General features: G+C 40.1%; 1 protein-coding gene across 5 annotated transcripts in view; it reads right to left on the bottom strand.

Annotated features, from left to right (window-relative positions):
• ODAD2 (outer dynein arm docking complex subunit 2) overlaps window positions 1–25,899 on the bottom strand; it is a 194,749-nt gene that overhangs the window by 3,768 nt on the left and 165,082 nt on the right. For 2 of the 5 annotated variants that reach the window (XM_065520443.2, XM_074000706.1), the window contains one exon: window positions 20,656–20,756. The exons of the other annotated variants lie outside the window; for them this stretch is intronic. In XM_065520443.2, coding sequence (XP_065376515.1) covers window positions 20,691–20,756 — 66 coding nt within the window. In that variant the 3' untranslated portion in view covers window positions 20,656–20,690. Of the gene's footprint in view, window positions 1–20,655; window positions 20,757–25,899 lie in introns of those variants that run through there. 5 annotated transcript variants of the gene reach the window in all.

Raw genomic sequence — 25,899 nt, forward strand, 5'->3', positions numbered from 1 at the left:
CTCATTAGGTTACTTTCCCTTTTCAATGCCTATTTTAAATCTTCCTTCTTCTTCAATCTCCAGTTCTTCCTTTTAACCACCACTTCCAGAAGATGACCAATAAAGTCTCCTTCATAAACTCAATAGAAGCCATTAGATAGAAACTACTCTACCTAAAACGGCAATCATGCCAGCATCTTAGCAGATCTTTTTATCCTACCTTCCAGTTATAATGGCTCTCTCCTATCCCAGGCCCACAGTCCACTTGTATTCTTCATTCATTCTTCTTCTTCTTAGGACATTTTACTACCAAATACTCCCTGTTTCTCTTCTACTTTAGCTTTCACCTCTTCCTTTCTAATGATTCCATTATCATTTAAACACATGTCTTACACATTAAAAATCAACAAAACAAAAAGACACCACTTTGACCTCATTTTCTTCCCTTCATAGCCAAATTTCTTTAAAGAGTTGCTGTCTGGAATTCCTATCTCCAGTCTTAAATTCCATCCCACTCACTCCAGGCTGCTGTCTGCCTTCAGCTCTCCTCTGAAATGACCCTCTCAGAGGATGTCGGTAACTTCCTTCCATGTGGCTAAGAGTAGTGGACACTTAGGAGTTCTCATCTTATTTGACCCCTTAACAGCATTTGATATAACTGGCAACTTCCTCCTTCGCCGCCACTGGCTTTTTCTACCCCTGCTCCCCGACTTTTCCTTGCATCCATTCATTCTCATCTTCTCAATCTTCATCCATGGCTCTTTGTTTCTCCCAAAAAAAATTGTTGGAGTTCATCAGAACAAATTCCTCTTCTGTTTTCACTCTGTTCTCCCTCCCTAGATGACATCTTTCACTACCTGAATTCAAATGGCATTCATATGGAACCATCTTCTAAATTTCTGTCTCCACCCCAGAACCTTCTTTGGATTGGAACACTTCATATCCAACACTTCTTAGCCATCTCCACTTGGAAGTCTCACAGCCACCTCAAGCTTAATAGATTCCAAATGAAATTTTTTACTTTTTCTATATAAACATGAATCTCTTTCCAAGTATTTTCCTGTATCCATAATAGATGTTATCACTTAGTTGTTCAAGACGGAAATCTGCGTGCCTCACACTCACTCCCACCCTCATTTCCCCTATGCTGCATCCAACCTATTATCATATTCTTGTGATTCAGCTGCCTACACATCTTTCAAAGTCATTCACTTCTCTTTATTGCTGTTGTCATTCACCCCAGTAAAGCCCACAACACCTTCCCACTGTCCCTGCACCCTGTCTTGTCCCCTGATTAACTATTCATACTGTATCTAGAGCAATTGCCTAAATTGCAAAATTCACTAATAAGATACAATGTTTTTGACAAACAGGAAGCAACAAGACAGGATCAATCTTCTGAGATTAAAGAGAAAGGAAGATTCTGTTCTGCATGAGGGAAACAGGGAAGTTTGGAGGGGCTCATGCCTTAGGAGTTTTGTATTATTCTTTTTCTCCAGCATTGTTCAATATCCTAGGCATAAGACAGAGGAAATAGATTATAGGAGTGTGATTCATTTGAACAGCCATATGGTTCGTGCTGGGCCGGAAGGGAAGTGAAAACAGGAGGCTACTGATCACTGGGAGAATTAGGAAGTGAGGCCTCAACAATGCAGGAAAACAGTTTTGGTGGGACCAAAGCATAGGAAAAGGGTGAAAATAAGACATTCTCATCTGAGAATGAGATATTTGGAGTTTAAGATTTTACAGATGAAGTTGCTTTGAGTATTGACAAGATCCAGGGTATGGCCATGGGAATGTAGGTCAGTATAAGATTGTTACGTATTTTTTGTTTGTTTGTTTGTTTGTTTAGACAAGTCTCGCTCTTTTGCCCAGGCTGGAGTGAAGTGGTGTGATCTTGGCTCACTGCAACCTCTGTCCCCCAGGGTTCAAGTGATTCTCCTGCCTCAGTCTCCCAAGTAGCTGAGATTACAGGCGCCAGCTAATTTTTATATTTTTAGTAGAGATGGGGTTTTGCCATGTTGGCCAGGCTGATCTCTAATTCCTGACCTCAGGTGATTCACCCGTCTCAGCCTCCGAAAGTGCTTGGATTACAGGCATGAGCCAGTGTGCCCGGCCTGTTATGCAGTTTTATACATACACACAGATGTATGCATGCATGCATACACACTTATATATTCTCATTCTCCCTCTCTCACTGTAGGAAAAGGAAATAATGGGAAAATAATGAGCAGGAAGAACAAAGTAGCCACTCTCTTTCGTTATCCTAACACATGACTTAGATGTCTTTGTATAACTATTCACACTTAAATCCCTTTCCTAGCTTGCAACTTTTAACGCATGATCTACGGTTCAGAATTTTTATTAATCTCTTTGTTCATACCTCACTTTACTATATAGATAGTTATAACTCTTTTCAAAAATTTTGGATATATTTCAAGGGTACAAGTGCAAATTTCTTACATGCATATATTGCACAGTGGTGAAGTCTGGGCTTTTAATGTACCCATCACACAAATAGTGAACATTGCACTCAATAGGTAATTTTTTAACCTTCACTCCCCCTCCCCATTTCTCATCTTTTGGAGTCTCCAATGTCTGTTATTCCATGTGTACCCATTGTTTAGCTCCCGCTAATAAGTGAGGACATGCAGTTTTGACTTTCTGTTTCTGAGTGACTTCACTTAAGATAATGGCCTCCAGTTCCATTTATGTTGCTGCGAAAGACATGATTCATTCTTTTTTATGACTGAGTAGGCATTCCATGGCATATATATACCACATTTTAAAAACCCAGTCCTCTATGGATGGCCACTTAGGTTGATTCCATATCTTTGCTATTGTGAATAGTGCCACAATACACACACAAATGCAGGTATCTTTTTGACATAGTGATTTCTTCCCTTTAGGTATATATCCAGTAATGGGACTGCTGGATCGAATGGCCATTTACAGACAGTTTTTAAAGCAGATATAACTTTATGAAATTTAGACGATTTCTTCTAGATACATACTTCACACCATTCACCATTTTTCATACTCACATGGCTTTTACTGACCTCTTTGTAGCCCACGTCCACCATGGTAACCTTTGTTATCCTGGAGTATGGAGTGCCAACTGTAAACCTGGAGATTTTACTCCTCCACACCACTAGTACATCACTGAATGTGAGCGCTGCCAGCCTGGATGCCAACAGATCCTGATATTCATGTCTCTATGCCCAATGGGCCTGTTTTTTCCTCACTTCTGCTTTCTGATCTTTAAATTATTTCTTATATCAAAACAAAACATTCCAACTAATTTCTTGGTAAACTATATAATCAAGGGATTGACTTGATCCCTTGATTACATAATTGTATAACGCCTTGATTATAGGATTTTAAAGTTATTAATTTCCCTTTACCTGAGTTATTTTCTCACTCCTTCTCCCAAGTAGATGATTCATAAGGGTTCATGAGTCCCTGTGTTAACTCCATTGTTGTACAAAATATAGCAGAAAAACTCTCCCAACAGTCACTTTAATAGACAACAATTATTACTTTACGAATTTTGTTATTACAGCCTGGTCATCACAATGAATAATGCCAGTTCCCTGTAGGTGTTTCTGGGCCCTGGATTAGGGGACCTAATGCTACACTAAAAGCTTGATTTCCACAAGCAAATGAGATTTAGAAAAAAATCTAGTCTCCAATTGCCCTATATTTGTCGTTTAGGTAATAGGAGGAGAATAGATTGCTAGCTACAGCAATTCCACCTAACATCTACCTCCCACAGCCACCCACCTTGCTTCCGCTCCAGTCCTTGGCCTCTCTGCTCATAGTTCTGGCCATTGTTGCTTTTTAAATCTGGAAAGAAGTGAAGTAAAGTCCTAGTCCATAGCTCAACTACCTGAGAAGGAATCTAGATGCCTTATACTGTTCACTCCTTCCCAGAAAAATCACTATCAAACCATAGTCAAGGGTATGGGTTTTGAGGTCACAGCATCTTGGATCTGTACTCTGATTCTCCCAGTTACTGGTCACATCACTGAACCTCTTAACCCAACATTCTCATATGTGTAAAGGGATCACGTACCTCTGGGGGTCACTGCAAAGATGAATTAAACATACATCTTTAATAAATGTTTGAACACCTGTATTCACAGCCTCTTCCTTTCTTTATGTCCTTTGATATTTCCCCTTCCTATTTCATCTGATGATTCCCCTGCCTTCTGCAAACCCAAGTCTGCAGTGTGTGAGAGGAAAGAGTGGAGGAGCACAGGTGGGGGGAATTTACACTGGCAAGGGCAGAGGACTCCTTATGGGACAGAAAAGAGCAACAGAAGGAGAAGGAATGAAAAAGGGGGAAGGAGAACTTTCATCCTGTTTTGAAGAGTTTGAGAGGTTTGGAGTAGAAAGGTTGTTTTAAAAGCAACTCTGAGGTGAGAGAGATATACTGAGAAAGATTAAGAACTTAAAGCTTAATAGTGCATGATTGTACTCTCTATCTTCGAGAGAGTAAAACTAGGATTCAAATTACTTTCAGGCTGGGTGCATGCCTGTAATCCCAGTGCACTGGGAGGCCAAGGCGGGAGGACGGCTTGAAGCCACAAGTTCAAGACCATCTTGGGCAACAGTGAGACCCTGTCTCTAAAAAAAAAAAAAAAAAAAAAAAATTAACCAGACATAGGTGTGTTCGCGTGCACCTGTAGTCTGGGTAGCTGGGTGGGTCTGAGAGGCTGAGGCGGGAGGGCTGCTTGAGCCCAGTTCTTCAAGACTGCAGTGAGCTATGATTGCACCATTGCTGTGACCTCAAAACCCATACCCCTGACTATGGTTTGATAGTGATTTTTCTAGGAAGGAGTGAACAGCATACTGTATCTAGATTTAAGAGAACTCGTCTCTTAAAAAAAAAAAAAAAAAGAAAGAAAAAAAATACTTTCAAGTGCTATTGGGTTGCTAGGCTTCTGTTTCTCCGACTGCATTTTCAGGTCAGGACTAAACCATGAGGCAGCCTGGTTTCGTATGGGTTACGCATTTGAATCGCATAGTCCAGTGTCCAATACAAAGCAAGTGCTCCATGAATGCTATTCATGCTCATGGTGATTATTTTGCCAGTTCAGAAGTCTGGTTCTGGCATTATTTCCTGGAGGCCTGGCCTGGTTAGTTTGGAAGGAAGGAGGAATTTTGGCCCAGAGGTCAGTCTAGCTTCTGTCAGCACCTGCTCCAGGCCCTGCCTTGTCGCTGGTTGACCTCCATGGACACCGATGGCCCAGGCTCCACAAGGCACTGGCTGCTGCTACCCGGTACAGCTGCCTTGGAAAGGAAACCTTTGACCTGATGCCTGTCAAAATCTAGCCTGCGTTTCGCCCATCCTCCCTCAGACCTGGTCATTGTTCTGCGGTCTCTGCTTGGGCTTTCTAAGAGTCGGTTGTATTTATTTCCAAACTCTTGATTCACTTACATAATTTCCCATTGCATAAACCAATGGACTGTGAGTGTCAAGCATATGAGTCATAATGTTTGGCACACAGAAAGCTGCTGTGTGTTGGCTATTCCCGGAGTCAACCAGATAAGGGTTGCTGGAGGCAGCATCTCCTGTGTGTTCACAAGACTTATGTTAGAAGAAAACGTGTAATCTAAGCAGGTACCCTTTATATGACTCTACTCTATAAATTTTTCTTTATCTGAGTAACTTCTAGTCCTGAATGTACCAAGAGGACTGCTCTTTGTTGGGGGAATTTATTTTCCCTTAAGTTTCTTACATTAACCACAAGGTTTCATTCTATATCCCATATGCTGGTTGGTTAAATTTTAGCTTAACAATTAAACCAATGAAGCCCAGCAACCCCCCCCCCCCACCTTTATTTTTTCTTTTTGACAGAGTTTTGTTCTTGTTGCCCAGGCTAGAGTGTAATGGTGTGATCTCGGCTCACTGCAACCTCAGACTCCTGGATTCAAGCCATTCTCCTGCTTCAGCCTCCGAGTAGGTACGATTACAGGCATGTGTCACCATACCCGGCTAATTTTGTATTTTTAGTAGAGACAGGGTTTTACCGTGCTGGTCAGGCTGATTTCAAACTCCTGATCTTAAGTGATCCGCCCACCTTGGCCTCCTGAAGTGCTGGGATTATAGGCGTGAGCCACCGGGCCCGGCCAGCATCCCACTATTTTAAAGAACTATGATTTATTCTTTACTGCTGAATTTAGCCTGCTCTGTCCATTTTACTTAGCTAAGTACAGTCTCAATCAAGGGTATAGAATTGGAAGTCTAGAATTTTCTGTGTGCTCAGGGTCTGAATGGCTTATTATTTGAGACATACCCCCAGATCCCTCTTTGAATTTTGCTGCTAGCTAACTGTATTGTTTTTCCCGAGTTTAACTTTATTGTCAATAAATGTTACTCATTGCTTTGTTATACACCCAGAGGCTACGCATCTAATGCTGTTTTACAAATTGAATAAGGTTATGCTACTGTCCCAAACCACCATCTGAAAAATATGTAGCATATATGTGTCTTGGTTTTGAATTGGGTTCAGGAATATGTTTTTATTTTCCTATGAGCCTCACAAGCAAACTAAGGCACTAATTTCTTTAAACTAAGGCACTAGTTTCTTTAAACTAAGGCACTAGTTTTGTTAAAACTAACAAATACTCATACAACAGAAAGTTGGTACAAAATCCTGAATTTGATGTGCAGCTAACAGAAATGAAAGGCAGTGCGTATTTTCAAATCACTCACACACAGAGCAAGGTGAGGGCGGTTTCTAATCTTTTTGTCACAATTACATAAAAGGAATAGTTTTCTTAGGAAAGTGAAATACAAATTTGGTACAAGTAAGTATGAAATTGGTATACACTTTTTCAGTGTCTATTTTTTGATCTATAGACTTTCTTTCCAACAATAAAGACATTTTTTAATATTCTAAGGGGATTACCTTTTTGAAGTCCTTGTTCCTTTCCAACTTTTCTCCTTTTAATCCTCTGCCTCCCCCAAAACACACCTAAGGACTTTAAATTTATTGGGAGTTTCATATATACACTGAAGGAAAAACTAGCCCCCATGCTTCTGAAAACTTAACTGCACAGAGCACTTTAAAACAGCATTCAAACAAATAACTTTTTACAACGTTGGAGTGAACAAGAACGTGGGGAAAGGCACAAGGAGCTGTTTGTAGACTGGGTTAACACCAATGCTTCCTCTGGTGTAAAAGGCTTTGATCTTAAGGTTCATGCCCTCGGCATGCAGCTGTGACCCACAGTTCACATCTCCTGGAAGGTGTGACAAAGGTAGCATGGGAATTGGGTCTGAATTCAATTTTTACATTTCCATTTAACAGTTTATGATTTTATATAATATTTCAGTTGTATGGAAAATATGTACCAATTTGAGTGATAACAGATTTTCTTGTGGTTTGACTTGACATTGTTTGGGTGAACACAGCCTGGAATTATGAGTTTTAATTAGAGCCGGATGAGCTCTGGAATGCATACCAGGCTTAGGGGTTTTCCCGAAAGATCTTAAGTGCCCAGAGCTGATTTGAACTGGGAACCCTTCTGACATTCTCCTGTTTACAAGGCATTGCAGTGACGTTGTAGCACTCATGCACAACCCAGTAACAAGAAATGCCTTTGGACTGTGTCTGCCTATGGAATGGTTTCCCAACTATTTGGGTTGGCTTGGGTTCTGCAGCTCTTCCAACAGAGAATCCACCGCAGTGTCTTGCACATCCAGACTCTGAGCCTCAGCAATTCATTTCATATGACAGCTCACCAGAGCTAGGGGCCTCAAAACATATGTAACATTTGCTGGTTGGAGCAAAACCTTTAGTTCTGTTTGGTCAGTGAAGGGAGTCAAGGGGCTTGCCTTTATTGGTGTCTGTCCTCCTCAAGGTGATAGGTGTGTGTGTGATCTGAGGTCCATGTCTGCAAAACTTGGATCTGCTTATTGGATCCAGTACTCTTTCTGTGTGGACATTCATAAGTTTATCTTCTGGGTTTTCTTCCATGTTTCTTCATGAACCTTCTATTAGAGAGCTTTTGTGCCCAAACAGACAGACAGGAGATTCGCACATTGGCTTAATAGTATTGGGAGTAGAAATGGGATATATCATAGAGAGAGCCCTATTGACTTTCTTCTAAAAATGCTAGAAAAGAAGAATGACTTGATGGCTGGTTGGTCAGGGGATTGTGGAACATTGCTCAGCACCCTATATCAGAGGAAAAGGAAGTGATAAGTTTCTGTCTGCCCAGGGCAGAAGCTCATGGTGTCATTTGGAATGGCCTTAATTTGCTCTTGGATTTTTACTCCTATTAAATATAAAGAATATTGGCACACATAGGAGCTTCCTACATAAGAATGCTAAAGAAATAATAGGATAAGGATGGATTTAAAAGATCTATGTGGACAAGATTGTTTAGAATTGCATTTTGCTATTGGTTAGATCAAAGTGTAGATGGCAATTCTCTGGAAAAAAAAATTCCCATAGATTATGCAGCAAAGTGGCTATGAGTTTATGCTTTGAGTTCAGACAGTCTGAATTTGAATCCTGACTTTACGTCCTCCTAACTATATGTGACCTGAGTTAACTCTCTCTAAACCTTAGTTTTCTTATCAGTAAAGTTAGGATTTTTAATAGTACTTTCCTAATAAGACAGATGTGGGATTAAATGGGAAACTTAATGTAAAGTCCTCATGCCATGTGCCCCTAAATTAAAGTTGTTATTATTACTACTCTTATTATCTTGACTTAGAGATTGTTGTTGACCAGAGGCAATAATATTTACTGTTAACTCATTTTCTCTGCTACAGTTCCTGTTGGATTGATCCAAATAAGCAATTTTAATCTAGTTACATTGAAAATTAATCTGGTTACATTAACAGAAGGTTCATGGTTTCCCATTAGATGGTCAAAAACAAAAGTCAAGGCATTAGAACTAACACATCTCTATGTTCATAAAAATAGATCAGTAAGTTCTTATTCAAATTACTGTTTTCTCCTGTATCAGTCTCTAGTCTAGGAGAACATCAAATCCTGCTGTGGATTGAATGTTTGTCCCCTTCTAAACTCATGCTGAAACTTAATTGGCATTGTAACAGTATTAAGAAGTGGGGCCTTTAAGAAGTGAATAAGACCTGAGGGCTCTGCCCTTATGAATGGATTAATGCTGTTACAGGGTGGTTGGGCTCCTAATAAATGGGTAAGTTTGGCCCCCATCTGCTCTCTGTCTCATGAACTTGCTTCCACCTCCTGCCCTTCTGCCATGGGATGAAACTTGACAGATCCTGGTGCCATGCTCTTGAACTTCCCAGCCTCTAGAACTGTGAGAAATAATTTTTTCCCTCATAAATTACCCAGTCTATATTCTTTTATATTAGCAGAAAGTGGACTAAAGCCCCACAGGTAAACAAAGACACGAATTAAATTATCTGGAACAATCCATAGATCTCTTTATTAGAAACAATCCACAGGTTTCCTCTAGACTTAAGAAAATTGTCCTCTTGATATAAACTCTGAATATAATGCCTGCATTTAACTTGGGTTCTCTCCCATTGGTGTGAGATTGAAAGTCTGTTGGCTGTCTGTATTCTGTTGTTAGATCCATTTTTTGAGAGACTATTTGGAAATACATTTCTTGGGGAAAGGTTGTATATATAAAACGGTCAAACAGTGGAACAAGCTGGGTTTTACTGTGACTTCTCTGGAATTTTAAGTCTCCAACCCTGACCTGAACTCTAGACCATTCAGCTTCCTACTTGACATCTCCACTTGGATATAAAAATGGCACCTCAAAAAGGACAGAGTTGAACTCCTGATCTTCCCATTTCAAACCTTATTTCCCACAGCCTCCCCTACTCAGCTAATGCCAACTCATCTCTCTAGTTGCTGGGGCTGAAAATCTTGGCGTATCCTTGACTCCTCTCTTTCTCTCATAGCCCTTATCCAAGCCATGAACAAAATTTATTGGCTCTACCTTCAAAATAAACCCAGAATCTGTCCTGACATCTTCTCATTACCTTCACTGGTCTGAGCCACTACCATCTCTTGAACTGAATTTAATGATTAGGCCAAGTTTTCAATATGCAAAAAGATCTGAAGCTGATTTTAAAGATTCAGCCTAGTGAAAGCAAAAATGCTCAGATTCAGAATGTATTAGAACCTTTCTTTCTTTTCAAGGGGAGACAGCAGAGAAGAGAAAAGACAACTTAGCGATCTGGGAGAATGGTAGCTTCATTTAGAAATGGCCATGAGTCTTTTTAAGAACTGACATGCCTAATACTCAACTCAGAAGTTGCTGGAATTGCTGCAATGCATATGTCCTTCCATCACTCCAAAACGTTGACTATTTTTGCTTTGTACGTAACGATGTTACGGAAATGTTTTGGTTTGGTTGTTGCCTTCATGACTAAGCTGCTAATGAGGAGGACAGGTAAAAAGGGTTGAGTTCCAAATCTAGGTCAGCTCCACATAGGATAGGGACAACATGTGTACAGGAGCGAGACAATGCATAGCCTGGATCAGGTTATCAGAAGCTGGAGATGTCTGTGGCAATATTTGGAATCCTTTACAAGCCAGACTTTGCCGAGGGCATGGAAAGCAGGAGACTTGAGCCAATGTTTCCTATACAATAAGTGGAATAGCAGCCCTTGTTAACACCTGAGCTACTGAATCCATGTTTTTCTAATATATGAATAAAATTATGACTGAAAATGACACCTCATCCTCACAGTAAACAAACAAGACAAAAACATTTTCCTCCAAGCACCTCGCCTCTAACATCAGACCCTGACTTCCTCAACTCCATTGATCTTCACTTCAATTCCACATTAATTAATCAGTCATTCTTATGGTCATACCCAGACCTTAGTAATACCAGTGACTGCTTCATCTCTGCCTCTCATTGCTGTCTATCAGAAATTCCAGGTTCTGGAGAAGGCAGAATGGGATCAAGAATATCAAAAGGCACTGATCTACCAGCGCAGTCTCCCTGCTCTGGTCTGCCATGTCACCTGCTTTACTGTCACCAGGTTTGACTCTCTGTTCTCTATCATTCTTCTCCCATAGTGATATTACAAATTGAAATTCTGGCTCTCAACCAGGCTTCCAGATCATGTACATCCATTGCAGCAATGGCACACACATTATGATCCCTAATTTCCATCAGCTCTCCATGTTGCCCGGTCATCCACCCAGGTGTCTCTCTCATCAACTTTCTCCACAGCAGCTATTTAAAACCATCTCCACTCTCCTCAGATTACCTAACCCACCACTTCAGTTCCCTCACTCTCAAGCATATGTCTTTGCCTCCTACTTGGTGGGGAAAATAGAAATCACGAAAAGGGAAGTGGCCCAACTCACTGCCACCACACGCACAGATTCCCGCTGCAAGTGCACGCGTCCTTTCCTCCTCCCATCTGTCATGTGGAAGAGGTGTCTCCTCCTGCCCAAGCTCATCTCCTTGCCCTCATGCTCTGCATCCTCCTGCCTCCCTCTCCACCTCCTCTGGAAGCTGACTGCGCCATTAGCCCCCCTCTTTCCGGTATCTTCACTACCTCTTTCACCCTTCTTCCTGCTCTTGCCAATTAACATTTAAACATATCTGCTATCTCAGAACAGAAACATAACAAACAATGGAAAACCACCAAGACCTCCTTTATATCCCCGTCCAGCTAGCATCCTCACTCTCCAGCTAGCACTTTCCAGCTAGCATCCTCACTCTCCTTCTCAGTCAAACTTTTCCAAGGGTGACCTCCACTTGCTGCCCCTATTTCCTCACTTCTTATTCAAGGCATTTGTAATCGCTTTGCTATGCATCCAGGGGACACTTTTGGTTCTTATCTTACATTACTTTTCAATAACACTTGTCCCATCAGTCATGCTCTTGTGCTTAAAATATTCTCTTCTCTTGACTTTGTGAAAATAACACTTTCCTGATTGTTTGTTTGTATTTTCACCTCTTTAATATTTAATTGCTTTTTTCCAGGAATCCTCTTTCTTAACCCATTATGATATGACTCAGGACATCATGGTATGTCCTTCAACCTCATTTTTTGTCTATACACCCTCCAAAGGAAATGTCATTCACTCTCATTATTTCATGAACAACTGCTCTCAAATCTATGTCTTTAAGGACACATATACATAGCAAACACACACACGCACACACACACACACACACTATATATATATATATATATATATTCTGCATGTCTCTGCTTTATGTTTTCCAAGATGTTCAAAGCCATTGTGCCCCAAATGAGCTCTTACTTCCCCCTACAAGCAGATTTCTTCTCTCCTCCTTAAATCTTGTTGTCCCAGCCAGACATTTAGACATCATCACTCTGCCCTCTTTCCCAGGCATCACATCCAAAAAGTCACAAACTCCTGTTGTTTTTACTTGTCAATTATCTCTTGCTTGAATCCACTCATTTCTCTTCATCTCCGGGGATATCATTTTAATTGCAATCACCATTCTCTTGCCCTGAGCTACTGCCTAACTCATCTTCCAGCCCTGTCCATCCATTCTCAAACCAGAGTAACTTCTGAAGGGCCAATGGGACCCACTGATTCTCCAACTCAAAATATTTTAATGGCTCTCCAAAGCCAAATTTTATTCCCCAGAAAGGTTCACAGGGGTCTTCAGTGGGCTCCAGTTGACATTGTCCCCTTCTGTTCATCTTTAGCTTCTGTTCTTTTATCTGTGACTATATATTACTTGTGCTATTTTAAAAGTTCTAGTAAGTGGATTGGCCAGAAGGAGATGCAGAGGAGATAAGGAGTCATCAGAGAGGAAGGGCAGGACCAGGAGGCCAAGAAATCACAGAAACCAGTGAAGGGTGACACTTTAAGGAAACGGGGATGTCAGTATTATACTATGCCTCGGGGAAGTTAAATTCCTTGAAGGATGAAAAGAATCCCTTGAATTCAGACATTTGAAAATCCTTGAGATCATTAATAGGGAAGTCTCTGAAGTTTCTAAGGCAAAAGTCAGAAGACAGTGAACTGAAGAGCTAGGAGCAGCTGGGGCAAGGAGGCTCCTCAGAGAATGCTACTTCTCTGATATGATGATTTCTGCAGTGGGCATGATCAATTGATGGGGGGTTAGGAAGGAAGATTAAGACTAAATACGCAGAAGTGAGAGGGAATTGCCAATGTCAGAACTTATAGCTTCTGGAGAAGTCAAAATGAGATCACCATTACAGAGGATGGGAAAGGCCAGGAGAAGGAATACTCAAAGACCAGAAGGAAGATGTTTAGACTGAAGGTAACTACGGGTAAGTTTGTAGGTGTGCGACAGGAAGTTGAGATTTTTTCTGGCTTTAACTTCATTTTTTTAAATATCAAAGGCAAGTTCATGTGAGTAATATCCCTACTTAATGCAGACATAGGGTTACTGTTCATAATTTAACATGGAAATATTTTTAAAGCAATAAAAGATATGCACCATCTATTAGAAAACAATTACCTTAATTATATAAATAAGCTTTCCATGAAATAATTTTGTTTTGGTTGATAACTTTACTTTGGAAAATGCTAAGAATTTGTGTAATCTGATGCAAAGCTGTTAAATCTTAACAAGTAAGAAAAGTTCAAAATTGTTTAATATAAGAAAAAAGTCAAACAGAGAATTAATACCCATATTAAAAATGAATAATTAGTTCCACAGTATTCCTTAACATTAGAAAAAGTATAATTTCTTAATGTTATGTTTGCCTTTATATTTATCTATCTTCCAAAATGAACTCATTATTAGAAGAAATTTGAAACCAAAGACAAGCCAATATTTAAAATACATTTTTGGATATAGAATTCATCCCTCATGTGGATAAAATTAGAATAGATATTATCCAGAAGAGATGAAGCCAAAGAATTAAAAAGGAAAAAAAAAAAAAAAGAAACAAAATCCTTTTGTTGAGCCATTTTCCCAATTTTATTTTGATTTTGGTTCGGCTTTCAAAAGCAGATTAATATAGAAAAAATAAAGTACAAGGCTGGAAAGAAGAGCACAATTTTTCTTCTTCGATGTCAAATAAATAGCTTTCCCTGCTCCTACTAAATCCCTGCTCCTACTAAGCTCATAAGGATGAAAATAAATGACTAATTTCTTGAGAAATAACCTTAAGTGAAAGATTCTTTTGGTCCAATAATTGCTTTTTTCAAACTCCCGTTGACTTAACCTCATTCTCAAGGCCTCCTCGGCCTTTCCTTCCATTCACCCTGTTGATATCAAGTGCATCTTAAGAGTCTGTCTTGTCATTTGCTACCAATTTGAGGAATGTTTTCCTTGTCTCATATAATTTTTTGGAAGGCATATGTCAAATGTGGTTGTTATTTCTTTTTTATAACTTATTTCTAACAGAACTTGTCTAAGACCTTTAAAAATGGAGCCTAAAAAATATTACAGTACAATACAGAGTAATGTTTCTACCCACTCTGAAAAAGTCCCCTGATAATCCCCTAACATTTTAATAAGCAACTAGATATTAATTTTAGTCTTTTTGCAAAAATGATATAAAACGATGCTTTTCAATTTCATCTATATGAGAACTTCACATTTCAGTGAAAGAAACGGAATGAGTTTTAGAACAGAATGATCCTTCTTCCTCTCTGGCAAAGACTGTGTTCATTTCAGAGCCCATCTTACATGATTTTTGCCAACTTAGGTTTTCAGAGCTTCAAGACTGGTCCTAAGCAAGGTATTCAGACAGCAATTAAAAATATATATATATATATATAAGCAGTGGAACCTGTTTCTTTTTTCCCCAGACAAAACTTACTTCTTCTATGAAATCCACATATATGTGAACATACACATGTAAGATAAAATGGAACATCTGAACACAAAGTGGGGCACAGGGTCGTGGAACTTTGCTGTTCCTTCTTGTTCCCCATAGAGATCCTTGAAGAACCTTCTCCAACTCCATGATACTCTAAAAACTGTTCATCTTCGTAATAGGAGTGGGGCCTAATCCTTGGTCTCCTCACCTCCTGGTTTCCTGGAATGTCTTTCTCACCACATAACACCTCCCCTTGCTGCTCACTCCTATCTGGTAGCCTACTCATGTTCCATTCATTACACACGGGTCTGCGCAATCTGCACTTACTCTTCTAACAATTGCCCCATACCACTGCACCATAGTCCCTGAAGCTCCCATTCTCTCATTGAGAGTCTCAAGTCGATGTTTGGAAGAACGCAGTTTAAACACATTCCTACCGAGTTTTAAGTGGCTAATAGCCTTGCTTAATCTTCCCAGATTTAAAATGAATGTTTACAAATTTTAGAGAAGATAGTTTTCAACCGGATCTTTAATTTATGAAGTTTCAAGTTATGTGGCAATATCACATGTGCGTTTCAGGCAGCCTAGTGAAATGGTTCTATTCAGGAAGGTCTTTTGGGGCCCTCTAAAATATACATGAAGAGGATCATCGTTTTTATGTTTTACTGACTCGTCTGAATATTCTCCCTGGAACATTGGAGTGGATTGCATCTCTAAGCCTTTTCCAGGATCAACCCAGAATTCCTGTTGGAGATTTAATAAAGTCGTTCCCTCAATACTGATCTTACTTTAATATCAGTTTGGATCTGGGGCACTGAAATGGCTTATTCATGCCAATACTTATTTAGTGTTAATATAGCTGTCTTCAGTGCACATCTTATACTTCTGGCAAGATTCTTTAAATAATTTTTTATTCTCTAGTACATCTTTTGGATAAGTTGGGCAGGTGGACAGGTCCTTTTTCCTTTGTTCTATCAGGTAAAGATGTTGCTGATCAGCTGTGATGTGATGTTAAAGGCACCATAAGGAAAACACAGTCTAGCCCTGAAGGAGTGGATGGGGGAGGGAAGAGGCATGAGGAGGGATCTGGAGGCCAGTGGCCCAGGGGACAGTGCTCCCAGAAGTCCACCTGTCTTGTGCTTGGATGCATCTTTACATCTGCACATAACGCTACCTCTGCCTGCAACACTGATGGACTCTGGTCTATCAGAACAATTCTTTGTTCTTGTTTGATACTAATTCAAAGGTTCTATGAATTGGAGGTAACATTTATAAAATATTAAACCTGTACATTTTTTCGTCATCACCGAAAATGACATTCCCCTGCCCAAATTCATCATTATAGACCCAGGAAAGGCAGAGGGGTTAGAGAACCTTCAAGAAGGAAGAGAATAATAGGAACAATAGCTGACACTTCCATAGTGAGTGCTTACCATATATCAGGCACTACTCGAAGTGCCTTATAGGATACTGATTCCTTTGAAGTTCTCAACAAACCTAGCTAAATTTTATTATTAACATTCCAATGTATAGATAAGGAAACCGCAGCATAGAAAGATTAAGCAACTTGCCCAAAGTTGCAGAGTTTGGCAAAGTCAGGATTTGAACTCAAGCCCTAGATTCCATGCGCTTATCTGCCATGCAGATGGCCTCCCTTGGCGTAGGTGTCCACACAGAAGAAGCTGGACTGGCCTGGTTCCTGGATGCTCGGTGTTGGCATATTCTGAGGCATAGCTGGTCCTCTCTGGCCCTTTGGCCATCATGCTCATACTCTGTAGTCCCAGCCATGTGCCTTCATGTTTGCAATTGTTCCCCTCAATGGAGCCTGTTTGTTTCTGCAAACCCTCCCTGTGGGTCCGTGGGTGCATGTGGCTCCCCTCTCCCCTGCATGCCACATGCAGTCTGTGAGGGCACCAGGACCTACCTGAGGCTCACCCTTCTAGGTGCCTGCCTTGACCCACAGTGCATCATTGCTCCTGCACCATACTGGACTCGCAGTCAAGCACATCTGGGGCTTCCCCTGAAGGCTGGACCACATACTTTCATCTTTGCATCTTCAGGGGCTAACACAGAGATAACTCAATAAACAGTATTTTGAAGTTCAGATGCTTGGCGTATTTCAGCTGCAGCAACAAATGAGGCTGAGAAGATTTAAAAACCACTCCTCAGAACCTTTCACTGATTTCAACTCAGAATCCTTAAAAAATATCCTTGAATAATTCTTTGGTACCCAGTGAAACTTATTAGTCACTCTTTTGCCTGGACACAATGTCTCTGGGTGTCTCTGGTTTGATTTTTCTCACACCTTTACTTGTACACTGACTTGATCTTATCACACATGCCCTCTTTCGAATATCTTTAGCTTCTTCAATAAGATTATTCCTAGCGCCGACCCTAGAAGCATACTGCCAAAGAATACGTCACGTGCTGACTACTTTCTCTCTTGTCCCTTGTATCACAGCTAGGTCCTCTAATTATCCACAAGATCAACTTTCCGCCCCCTCCTCATGTTGTTCACACACACACAGACACACACACACACACACACACACACACTTCTTTTCAATTACTTTGGTATAGAACTTTGTCAAAAACATCCTGGAAATCTACATGATGATCTGGCGGGCTCCTTTTGGTGTTACCGGTTAGCACATTTCATGAATTACCAGAGCACGCATGACCAGGAATACTATTTTTCTCCTTAAACGTTATTGCTCAACACATATGGCAAAAGGAGTTAATGTTGCATTTCAGCAGGATACACTCACCACGGGCATCCTATTTATCATGGTCCCATGGTACGCTAAAGCTCTCGTGGGTTAAAACTAAACATCTCTTTTTCAGCGTATCATTTTACTGTGACATAAGCAGCTACTGAGAAAATTATCCTACTTATCATGAAAGGAATAAGTAATAGGAATAATTTTTTCAAATTATTTCAGTAAAGTCGAAGGGTATAAGAGGAAAGTATCAGTGCAATATGGCTTTTCCAACTTGGCAGGGGCAGGTGGAATCTGTGATGAAATTGTTACCTTAACAGATTGGCTTTCTCCCTTGCCTGGCCGTGCTTTTTGAAGTTTTTCATATACCACAAAATACATAATAAAGGGTAGTTCAGTTTACTCTGAACCCCAGCTACATGGCCATGACATATTTAGAGGTGACTCTGGGGTGCATTCTCAAACACGGTGCATGTTTTCTAAATTTACAGTCTGATTTATTGCTGCCAGTTATGACTGCCAAAGGCTTCTGACAGTGTGGCCAGTTTGTGGTGTCCCTAAAAATCATCAGCAATTTGAAAACATTAGCACCCGGCAATAGTCATACTTTGCAATGATTGCCTGTATTTATCACCTTACTTTTCCAGGGTACAAACTGAAAAAAAATCAAGGAGGGAAATTAAACTTCTCTAGCAGCAGGGAAAATACAGCATTGGAAATAAAATGCATTGTAGGAACTCAGCCCCTCCCTGTATTCTTCAAAATTAAAATAAAGAATTTAAACTCCGTGGCTTATGTGGCTACATAGAAGAAAAATATTGTAAGTATGCATCTCTCCTCAAATACTTTTTATTTTGTCTTCACATTTGAAGAGTATTTTGATATTAGGATATTATGGTTATGTGTGGGACAAAAAGTGGGGCGAATAGTCCATTGCTTCATTCAACAAATATCTGCTATGTTCTGCTCCATGGCAGGCACTGAACTAGTTCCTGGAAATGCAGGAGTAGACAAGAAAGGCTTGACTTCCACAGGGGTCTTGCAGTTTGCTGAGATGCACAATTATGTTGTTACAATGGGGAAGAGACGTGCAAGTCCTGGGTGACTACAGACAGCAAGGTAAAGGCAGGCCTCCCTGAAGAGCAAGAGCGAATCTGAAACCTGAAAGATGGTTATGAACAAAGCACTGTGTAACATGGGGATTTGGAGAATATTCCAAGCCGAGGAAGGACAGTGGTGAAAGTTCCACATGGTGCCACCTTACAGGGATTTGCAGTGTGTGCAGCACCAAGGTGCTGACCAGAAGGTGAGTGACATCCAGGCCCTGCTCTGCTTTCCAGCTTGGACATCCCGGAGTGTCACTGACAACTCACAAGAGGACACAAAAGTAGCAGATGATTGCCAAGACAAGTCCTATGAATGCATTGATTTGAGTCCAGGATAAACTGTTTTAACCTAAAAACTCTCAAATGTAATGATTGAAATAATCTAGAAGGTTGTTTCCCCTGGTGTAACATTATACGTGCATGTGGTCTAGCGCTGGTAGCATCGCTCTGCCACCTTCATTGTGCTGGCCAATCTCAGTGAGTCCAAAGCTGCTCCAAAGGCGCTATGCCTCGGCCTTCTGCGATAGAGATGGAACCCATGAAGCCACAGGCATCCCTTACATAGGGCAAGAAACACAAATAGCACGCATCACTTCTTCTCACTTCCCATTAGTGAGAAGCTAATCACACGGCCACAGCAAGACTCAAGGGAAGCTGAGAAGCATCTTCTCTGGCTGGCTGCCATGTGCTATCATCAAAGACGGGAGGATGAAGGTTGGTGGACATCCAGGAGGCTGTGCTATGAGGAAGGATGAGGGGCAAGAAGTGAGATAATGATGGAGAGGCAGGCAGGGGGCAGAACATGAAAGAGCTTGTTTAAAGCAACAGGAAACCATGCTAGTGTTTTCAAAAGAGCAGTGACAGATGTATGGGTATACGCTTGCAGAAAAGACTATTACAGAGAAGGCTTGATCAGGGTAGACACAAGCTGAGGTTTCTTAGCGATTCTCTCATTTAATTCTCAGATGTCCTTGTTTACCAACAGCCCAGATTCTGCATGCAGAAGACACCTATCTAAGTCATAGGGTCTCCGAAGAAATTGCCTGAAAGCTCTGATTTTAATGGAAAGTTTTTCTGTAGTTGTGGATGGAAACCTGAGCTATCCTATATTGTGCAGCTTTCCACCGTCAGCGACTTTGTGATGTGGCGCTGAGTTTTCATGAGGTCACCCAGGCCCGACAGAACACACGACCTAAGGTGCAGGGGTTGCTGCACCAGCACATCCGTACTTGTAGACATCGCGTGGCCCTGCGTCCTGGCCGAGCCACAGAGAACAAAACCACTCTCAAGGCCGGCACAGTCCCACCAGCAGGCCCTTGGAGGAGCGTCAGATCCCGCCACGGACACAGGACCCATCTACACAGCTTCTTGGCCCTGAGGAGATAGGCTGCTGAAGCTGGCACCTCCAATTCTGTCTACAGTGGAAAGCAGAGAGGCTGAGCGCTGAATACCTGCTGTCTGAGTTGGTTCGATGTACAGGAATGGGACTTTAATCCAGGGAGGTCAGATGTGAGAAGAAGCAACTTAGAACGTCACCCATCTCACACCTGTAGCCTGAACTTGACGATTCTCCTCCTATAATAACGACAACAGCTGCAGCAACATTCAGATGCCCCCACTGTGAGGCGGGTGTGTTCTCTCTCTGAACAATGTGAGGGTTAGGGCGCCGCGCCCTCATACAGTCAAAAACCCACATATCGCTTTTGACTGCCCCACACTTAATGACTAATAGCCTACTGTTGCCCAGAAGCCTTAACAATAACATAACCAGTCAATTAACACCAAGTTTGTATGTCATGTGTGTTATATATTGGCTTCTTAAAATAAGAGAGGTTTAACAGAGGATAACATGTTATTAAGAAAGTCATAAGGAAGAAACAGCCTGTCCAACATGGCAAAACCCTGTCTCTACTAAAAATACAAAAATTAGCCAGGCATGGTGGCAGGCACTAGTAATCCCAGTTACTCGGGAGGCTGAGGCAGGAGAATCACTTGAACCCAGGAGGCAGGGGTGGCAGTGAGCCGAAATTGCACCACTGCACTCCAGCCTGGGTGACAAGAGTGAAACTCCCATCAAAAAAGAAAAAGGAAAGAAAAGAAAATCATAAAGAGGAGAAAGTGCATTTACTATACATTACGTGGAAGTGGATCATCATAAAGGTCTTCATCCTTGTCATCTTCCCGTTGAGTAGCCTGAAGAGGAGGAGGAGGAAGAGGGGTTGGCCTTGCTGTCTCAGGGGTGGCAGAGGCAGAAGGAAATCTGCATAAAATTGGATCCATGCAGTTCAAACTCATGTTGTTCAAGGATCAATTGTATATATATTTAGTACATATACACAGTTGAATACATATGAGTGTGTATGTGTGTGTATACAGAAAGGTATTTCATCTTTCCTATAACTCTTTGAGGAAAATATTATCATCCTTATAGAACTGATAAGGACACAGAGCCCAGGAGTACTGGGTGACCTGGCAGCAGAACTCGGGGCCAGAATCCAAACCCAGATCTGCTAACACCAAACACACATTCATTTCCCTGAATCCTGTCTTTTTTTACTTCATTAAATAAAAAAGATTTATCCGTTTTCTAAACTTGATCAGTGAGAGAATTTGGGGACATCTTCCTAAATTATACCAATATGTAAACATATTTCTATTCCATCTAAAATGATTTTTTGCAAAACCCATCTAAATTTGCAAGCAAGTCACTGCGATATCCTATAAAAAAGTACATTAGAAACCTCTGATGTTTTTAATTCTTGAAAAATGGCCTGTGGCAGCTTTAGTGCCTGTGAGCTACAGGGTTCTTACCTTTATGGTTCACTCTCAGATCATTAGTTTTATGGTAGGACATAATTTCTTTAGGATTTCAAGGAATACGGAAAATACAGTTAAGCCATATTAGTGGTTTTGACTTAATTAATTATAATAATTACTATCAATTGATTAATAGTGTTGGTTAATATTCAATTGTTAATTTAATTGAATAATTATCAGAGCAGAAACTTGAAATGGTGTTGAAACACAGAGGATGGATTTCATAAACATCAAACCTAAAGAGGATAGCTCAGTGGTTCACGACTAAGCCTCAAAGATATAAATCAAGATTTGCCCTGGCTTTGCAGGGAATGTCGCTTAAGTCAGGCTCTCGAGTTGCCTTTCCAGATCCTCAACTGCCCACTGTGAGGATTTCTGGGACTCGTAGGAGTGTAACTGAAAACAAATTTTGATGCAAGAAAGGTCATATTCTTCCCGAGGGATAATTTGTTGTCCACACAATTCCACTGTAAAAGACACCAGTATCTCTGCTGCCTCTCTGGGTCACAGCGAGGATGCTCCCATCCTCATCTCTGCTCCCCTGTGACCACACGGTCCCATGCTGCTGTCACTCAGAGTGAGACCTATCGCGGGCGCCATCTTGGCCACACATCTTCGATGAGCGTTTCTTCACTTCTTTGATAAAGACAGTTCATTCCCAAAGAGGTTTTTGTTTTTACTTCTCTGCATGCAAAATGGCATGAATGAAAATATCAAGTTGATATTCTGGCAAGTCATTTCCTAGGCAAGTGATTGTCTAAGAAAAAATACCTTAGAAATATATTTTCACAGAAATTTGATCAGATTTCCACAATCAGAAAATCATGGATCTAGAGAAAATATCAGTGTTTTCAGTCATTAGTGTGTATATTTTATGTTCTTATAATAAGCAGAGGTATAAATACAGACTATAAATACAGACTAAGGCATCAAACCAAACGATGGTTTTCATTGCTGTAAATGGAACATTAGGGTGCTTTTCTAATTCCCTCTCTCTGCCGGGATTCAAAATTTAAACGCGGCTCATAAAGAATGATAAAATAAACTTTACAAATATTTCTCTTACTTTTGCTCCTGGGTAAACAAAGATGTAGAGAATCAAGTGCTTTTTCCACAAGCATATTATAAACGAACACAGTATCCGCAAGCCCTGACTTGTTAACCATAAGGACGAACCATTGTGCTCCCTCACTCCGGAGCACCTAGAGTTGTTCTGATTGAAATCTGCATAAGCTGTAATTAATTTGATTTTTAATGTAACTTTTTTTTAGCTCCTGTATTTTTATTTCAAAGAGGGACATCTTACTCCATGGCGATGGGTTGAGAAACACAAAGAACAAAGCTCCTAAGAATCTAAGATTTTTGTATTTTTTTAAATAACAAAACTGGATTAATCCTGAAGAAATTGAAAAAAAAGGAGTCTTAGAAGGGACTATTAATGCATGCATGTTTTTGGTACATTAAAAACTCCAACGTACTAATTCAAGCACTGTTTACTTTTTGTATATAACAGGATTGCTATTTTCAAGGGAAAAACAGAAGATATTTTCTGAGTGCCAAGAACTACTTACTCATGAAGTCTGAAATACCATTATTATTAGTAGTAATTCTTACATTCAGCATCTGTGAATAACTTCTTATACGAGAACACTATTTTGGGTCAGCTGAAGGCTAAAAATAATGAGTTGGCTTTCTGCCTTTGTGTATTGAGTCAAATAGCTGCCAATTAATATAATGGATTTTTTTTGTTCCTGTGATAAATTTCAGAAAATGGGAACAAATAGTTGTTGATGTTTCATAATTTCCAATGGAAAGAATATATTTCTCACAAGTTTAAAGACTGACTGCACTCTAAGTAACCAAACAACTACAAGAAGCTGCCGGTGTATTTCTGTGGTTTAGCAAAAGGGCCAAGTCGGAAGGAAAAGACATTCCCAACATTTTCTAAAGCTAGATAAATACAGAAACGAAATATAGATGAAAGATGGAACTGCTCTCTGTAGCATCTGCCAGATTCCTCGACTTTTTGGCACACTGATTTAATTTGGCAAAGGTACCCAGTAGCAATCTTTTCCATTAAAAGGAGCAGCATATACTTTATTTTACCATACTGTTTGTGTATTTTTGACCCTCCCAAACTTTCTTTTTTAGAAGGCAATTATTTCTACAGAGTTGGCTGCAATTACATTTATTTGAAACGGATCATTTATCAACAAAAAAAGCTGCGGGGCACAGCTGCTGTTGAACAGATCCAGTGGACCTACGGCTCGGCAGGAAAGCGTCTTTCTTTGAAACCAAGAGATATTTTAACATGTGCCCGCATCATCTTATGCCAATCTGACGCTTTTGATATCCAAACCTATTTAAATGTGGAGGAACCCTGGACTGTTCAATTTAGGCGAGATAAGCTACCCAGCTCTGTCGTTTTTTCTATTTGTGATCAGAAAAACTGTAACTGAGTCCAACATTCCTAATTTTGGTAACATGATGATGTTAAGAAAAGGAATAATTCTCCCGTCCAAAATCAAATTTTTGTGGAATCCAATACTTCTTAACCCTGAATTTTTTTCTGAGCTGGCAGTGATTCTATAGTAAACTTCTGAGGATATATAAGTAACAATCTCTAAAAATATGACACGTGGCAGCAAGTATGAAGGCAATGTTTTCTGGCTTCACTCAACTCAGGAAAGAGAGGCTCACACCTGATAAGCTTTTTATGTAACTCAGAGGAAATGACTTTTTGTTTTCAGATTTTTTTGGTTTCTTCTAAACCAAACAAAAGCAAAATATGAGGGGTGTTCACCTGTTGCTATGAAGTTTTTGACTGCAACATTATGGTCAGGTATTTGGTTTTCAAACAGCCCCAAATTGAGGCAGACTGTATAGTTGACAGTGACTTGGATATATTATTGTTACTAATGTTATTTGCCATCTAGTGCACTCTTTCTTAATCACTAAGTAGCAGCTAATTTAAAGCAGGGGAAGAGTATTAGCTTCACGTGAGTGCCAGAAAAACGCTGTGGTTTCAACATAAAGTTGGGAGCCAACAGCGACAGATATAAAATATCGAGATGTATAATTTGACAAGTTTAAAATCCCCAAACCAACATGGGAATGCTTCACAGGTTTACATGTGCATAAAGTGAAGACTGTTTTGCACAGATTTAAAATGGTGAAGGAGTGTATCTTTTCTTAAACTTAGGTTGACAGTGTAATAGTTCACCTCATATAATCACAAAGTATTTGACAAAAAAGAGCCAACTGTTATTCTGTTTAAATTTCAGGATGCTGAATCCATACCAACAGCTGGCAGTAGCTGAGTCTGGAATATTTTCAAAAAAAAAATATAAATGATTACCTTTCACATTTATAATTTACATTGATTTAACTCACAAAGCTTGCCTTATGGAAGAGTTCTTTAATAAAAATAAAACAATAATAATAAATAAAACTAGCCAAAGCTGTCAGAAAGAATTTGTCATTTTCACAAATGAGGTAGAATATTCTACAAGTTAAATATTGGGTAAAATGTCCTCTGTACCTTTGTTTTGAATCTTTATTGATCTATTTGTACATATTTATGTACATCTTTAAAACAAGTGCAATAACAACCTCATACTAAAAGCATATATTTGACTCTAAAACAGCCTAGATAACAGTATGACAAAAGATAATGAATGTCAACTGACCTAAGAATTTCTCACATCAGTTGGTTCAGAAATTTAAATTCTGATTTGTCACATTTGTGCGCATCTTTTGGAATGCCTTTCCAGCATATCATGAATTCCTTTGACTGCCCTTGTGTTCCACCTCCAGTGGCAAGTCTTGGAAGCCATCTTGTAAAATATCACGTTTCCTTGTCCACCACTGATTGGACAAGGGGCGGGTACTTTTCCTAAACTGGGCCAATCAGCTTCCCTTGTCTGAGATTTTTGAACTGAAACTGGGGGTGGGGAAAATATGTGGCCTCTTTGGGGTAGCTGGATGTGTAAATCCAGGAGAAGCTGTAAAGAAAACAGTGGCAAAAGAGAGGAAGTCAACTTGCAGAGAAAGAGTAAAAGGAAACAAATAAGAAAAGAGGAGAGATTACAGATGGAAAAAAGATGCTAAAGGCTTTGGAGCTCAGCACCTTCTTAGGGCTCTGCTGCTTTCTTGCTCATGGGAATTCTCTTTGGTGCGTAAGTTTATTTGAGTTATGTTGCTCAAATATGAGTTATGAAGTAATTTACTGATTTATAGCGGATCCTGCATTGTATCTGTAGGACTTTGGATGCATCACTTAGACTGTCGAGCTAAAGCTTCCCAATCTTTAAAATGGGAGAGTAATGCCTGCACCAGGGGGTTACAGTGAAGATTAAATGAAATAAGGAATAAAGCACACAGGCCACGGGTGAAGGCTTAGTAATTGATTGTTATTCTTTTTAAAATAGATCAATCTGAAATACACATTTTGTAACATATATATGAGCTATTTATATTGGCTATTTGCTAGTGTAATTATTAAGCCTAATATTCTAAT

This window comes from Macaca fascicularis, chromosome 9 (genome assembly GCF_037993035.2).
Source record: "Macaca fascicularis isolate 582-1 chromosome 9, T2T-MFA8v1.1".
NCBI lineage: Eukaryota > Metazoa > Chordata > Mammalia > Primates > Cercopithecidae > Macaca > Macaca fascicularis.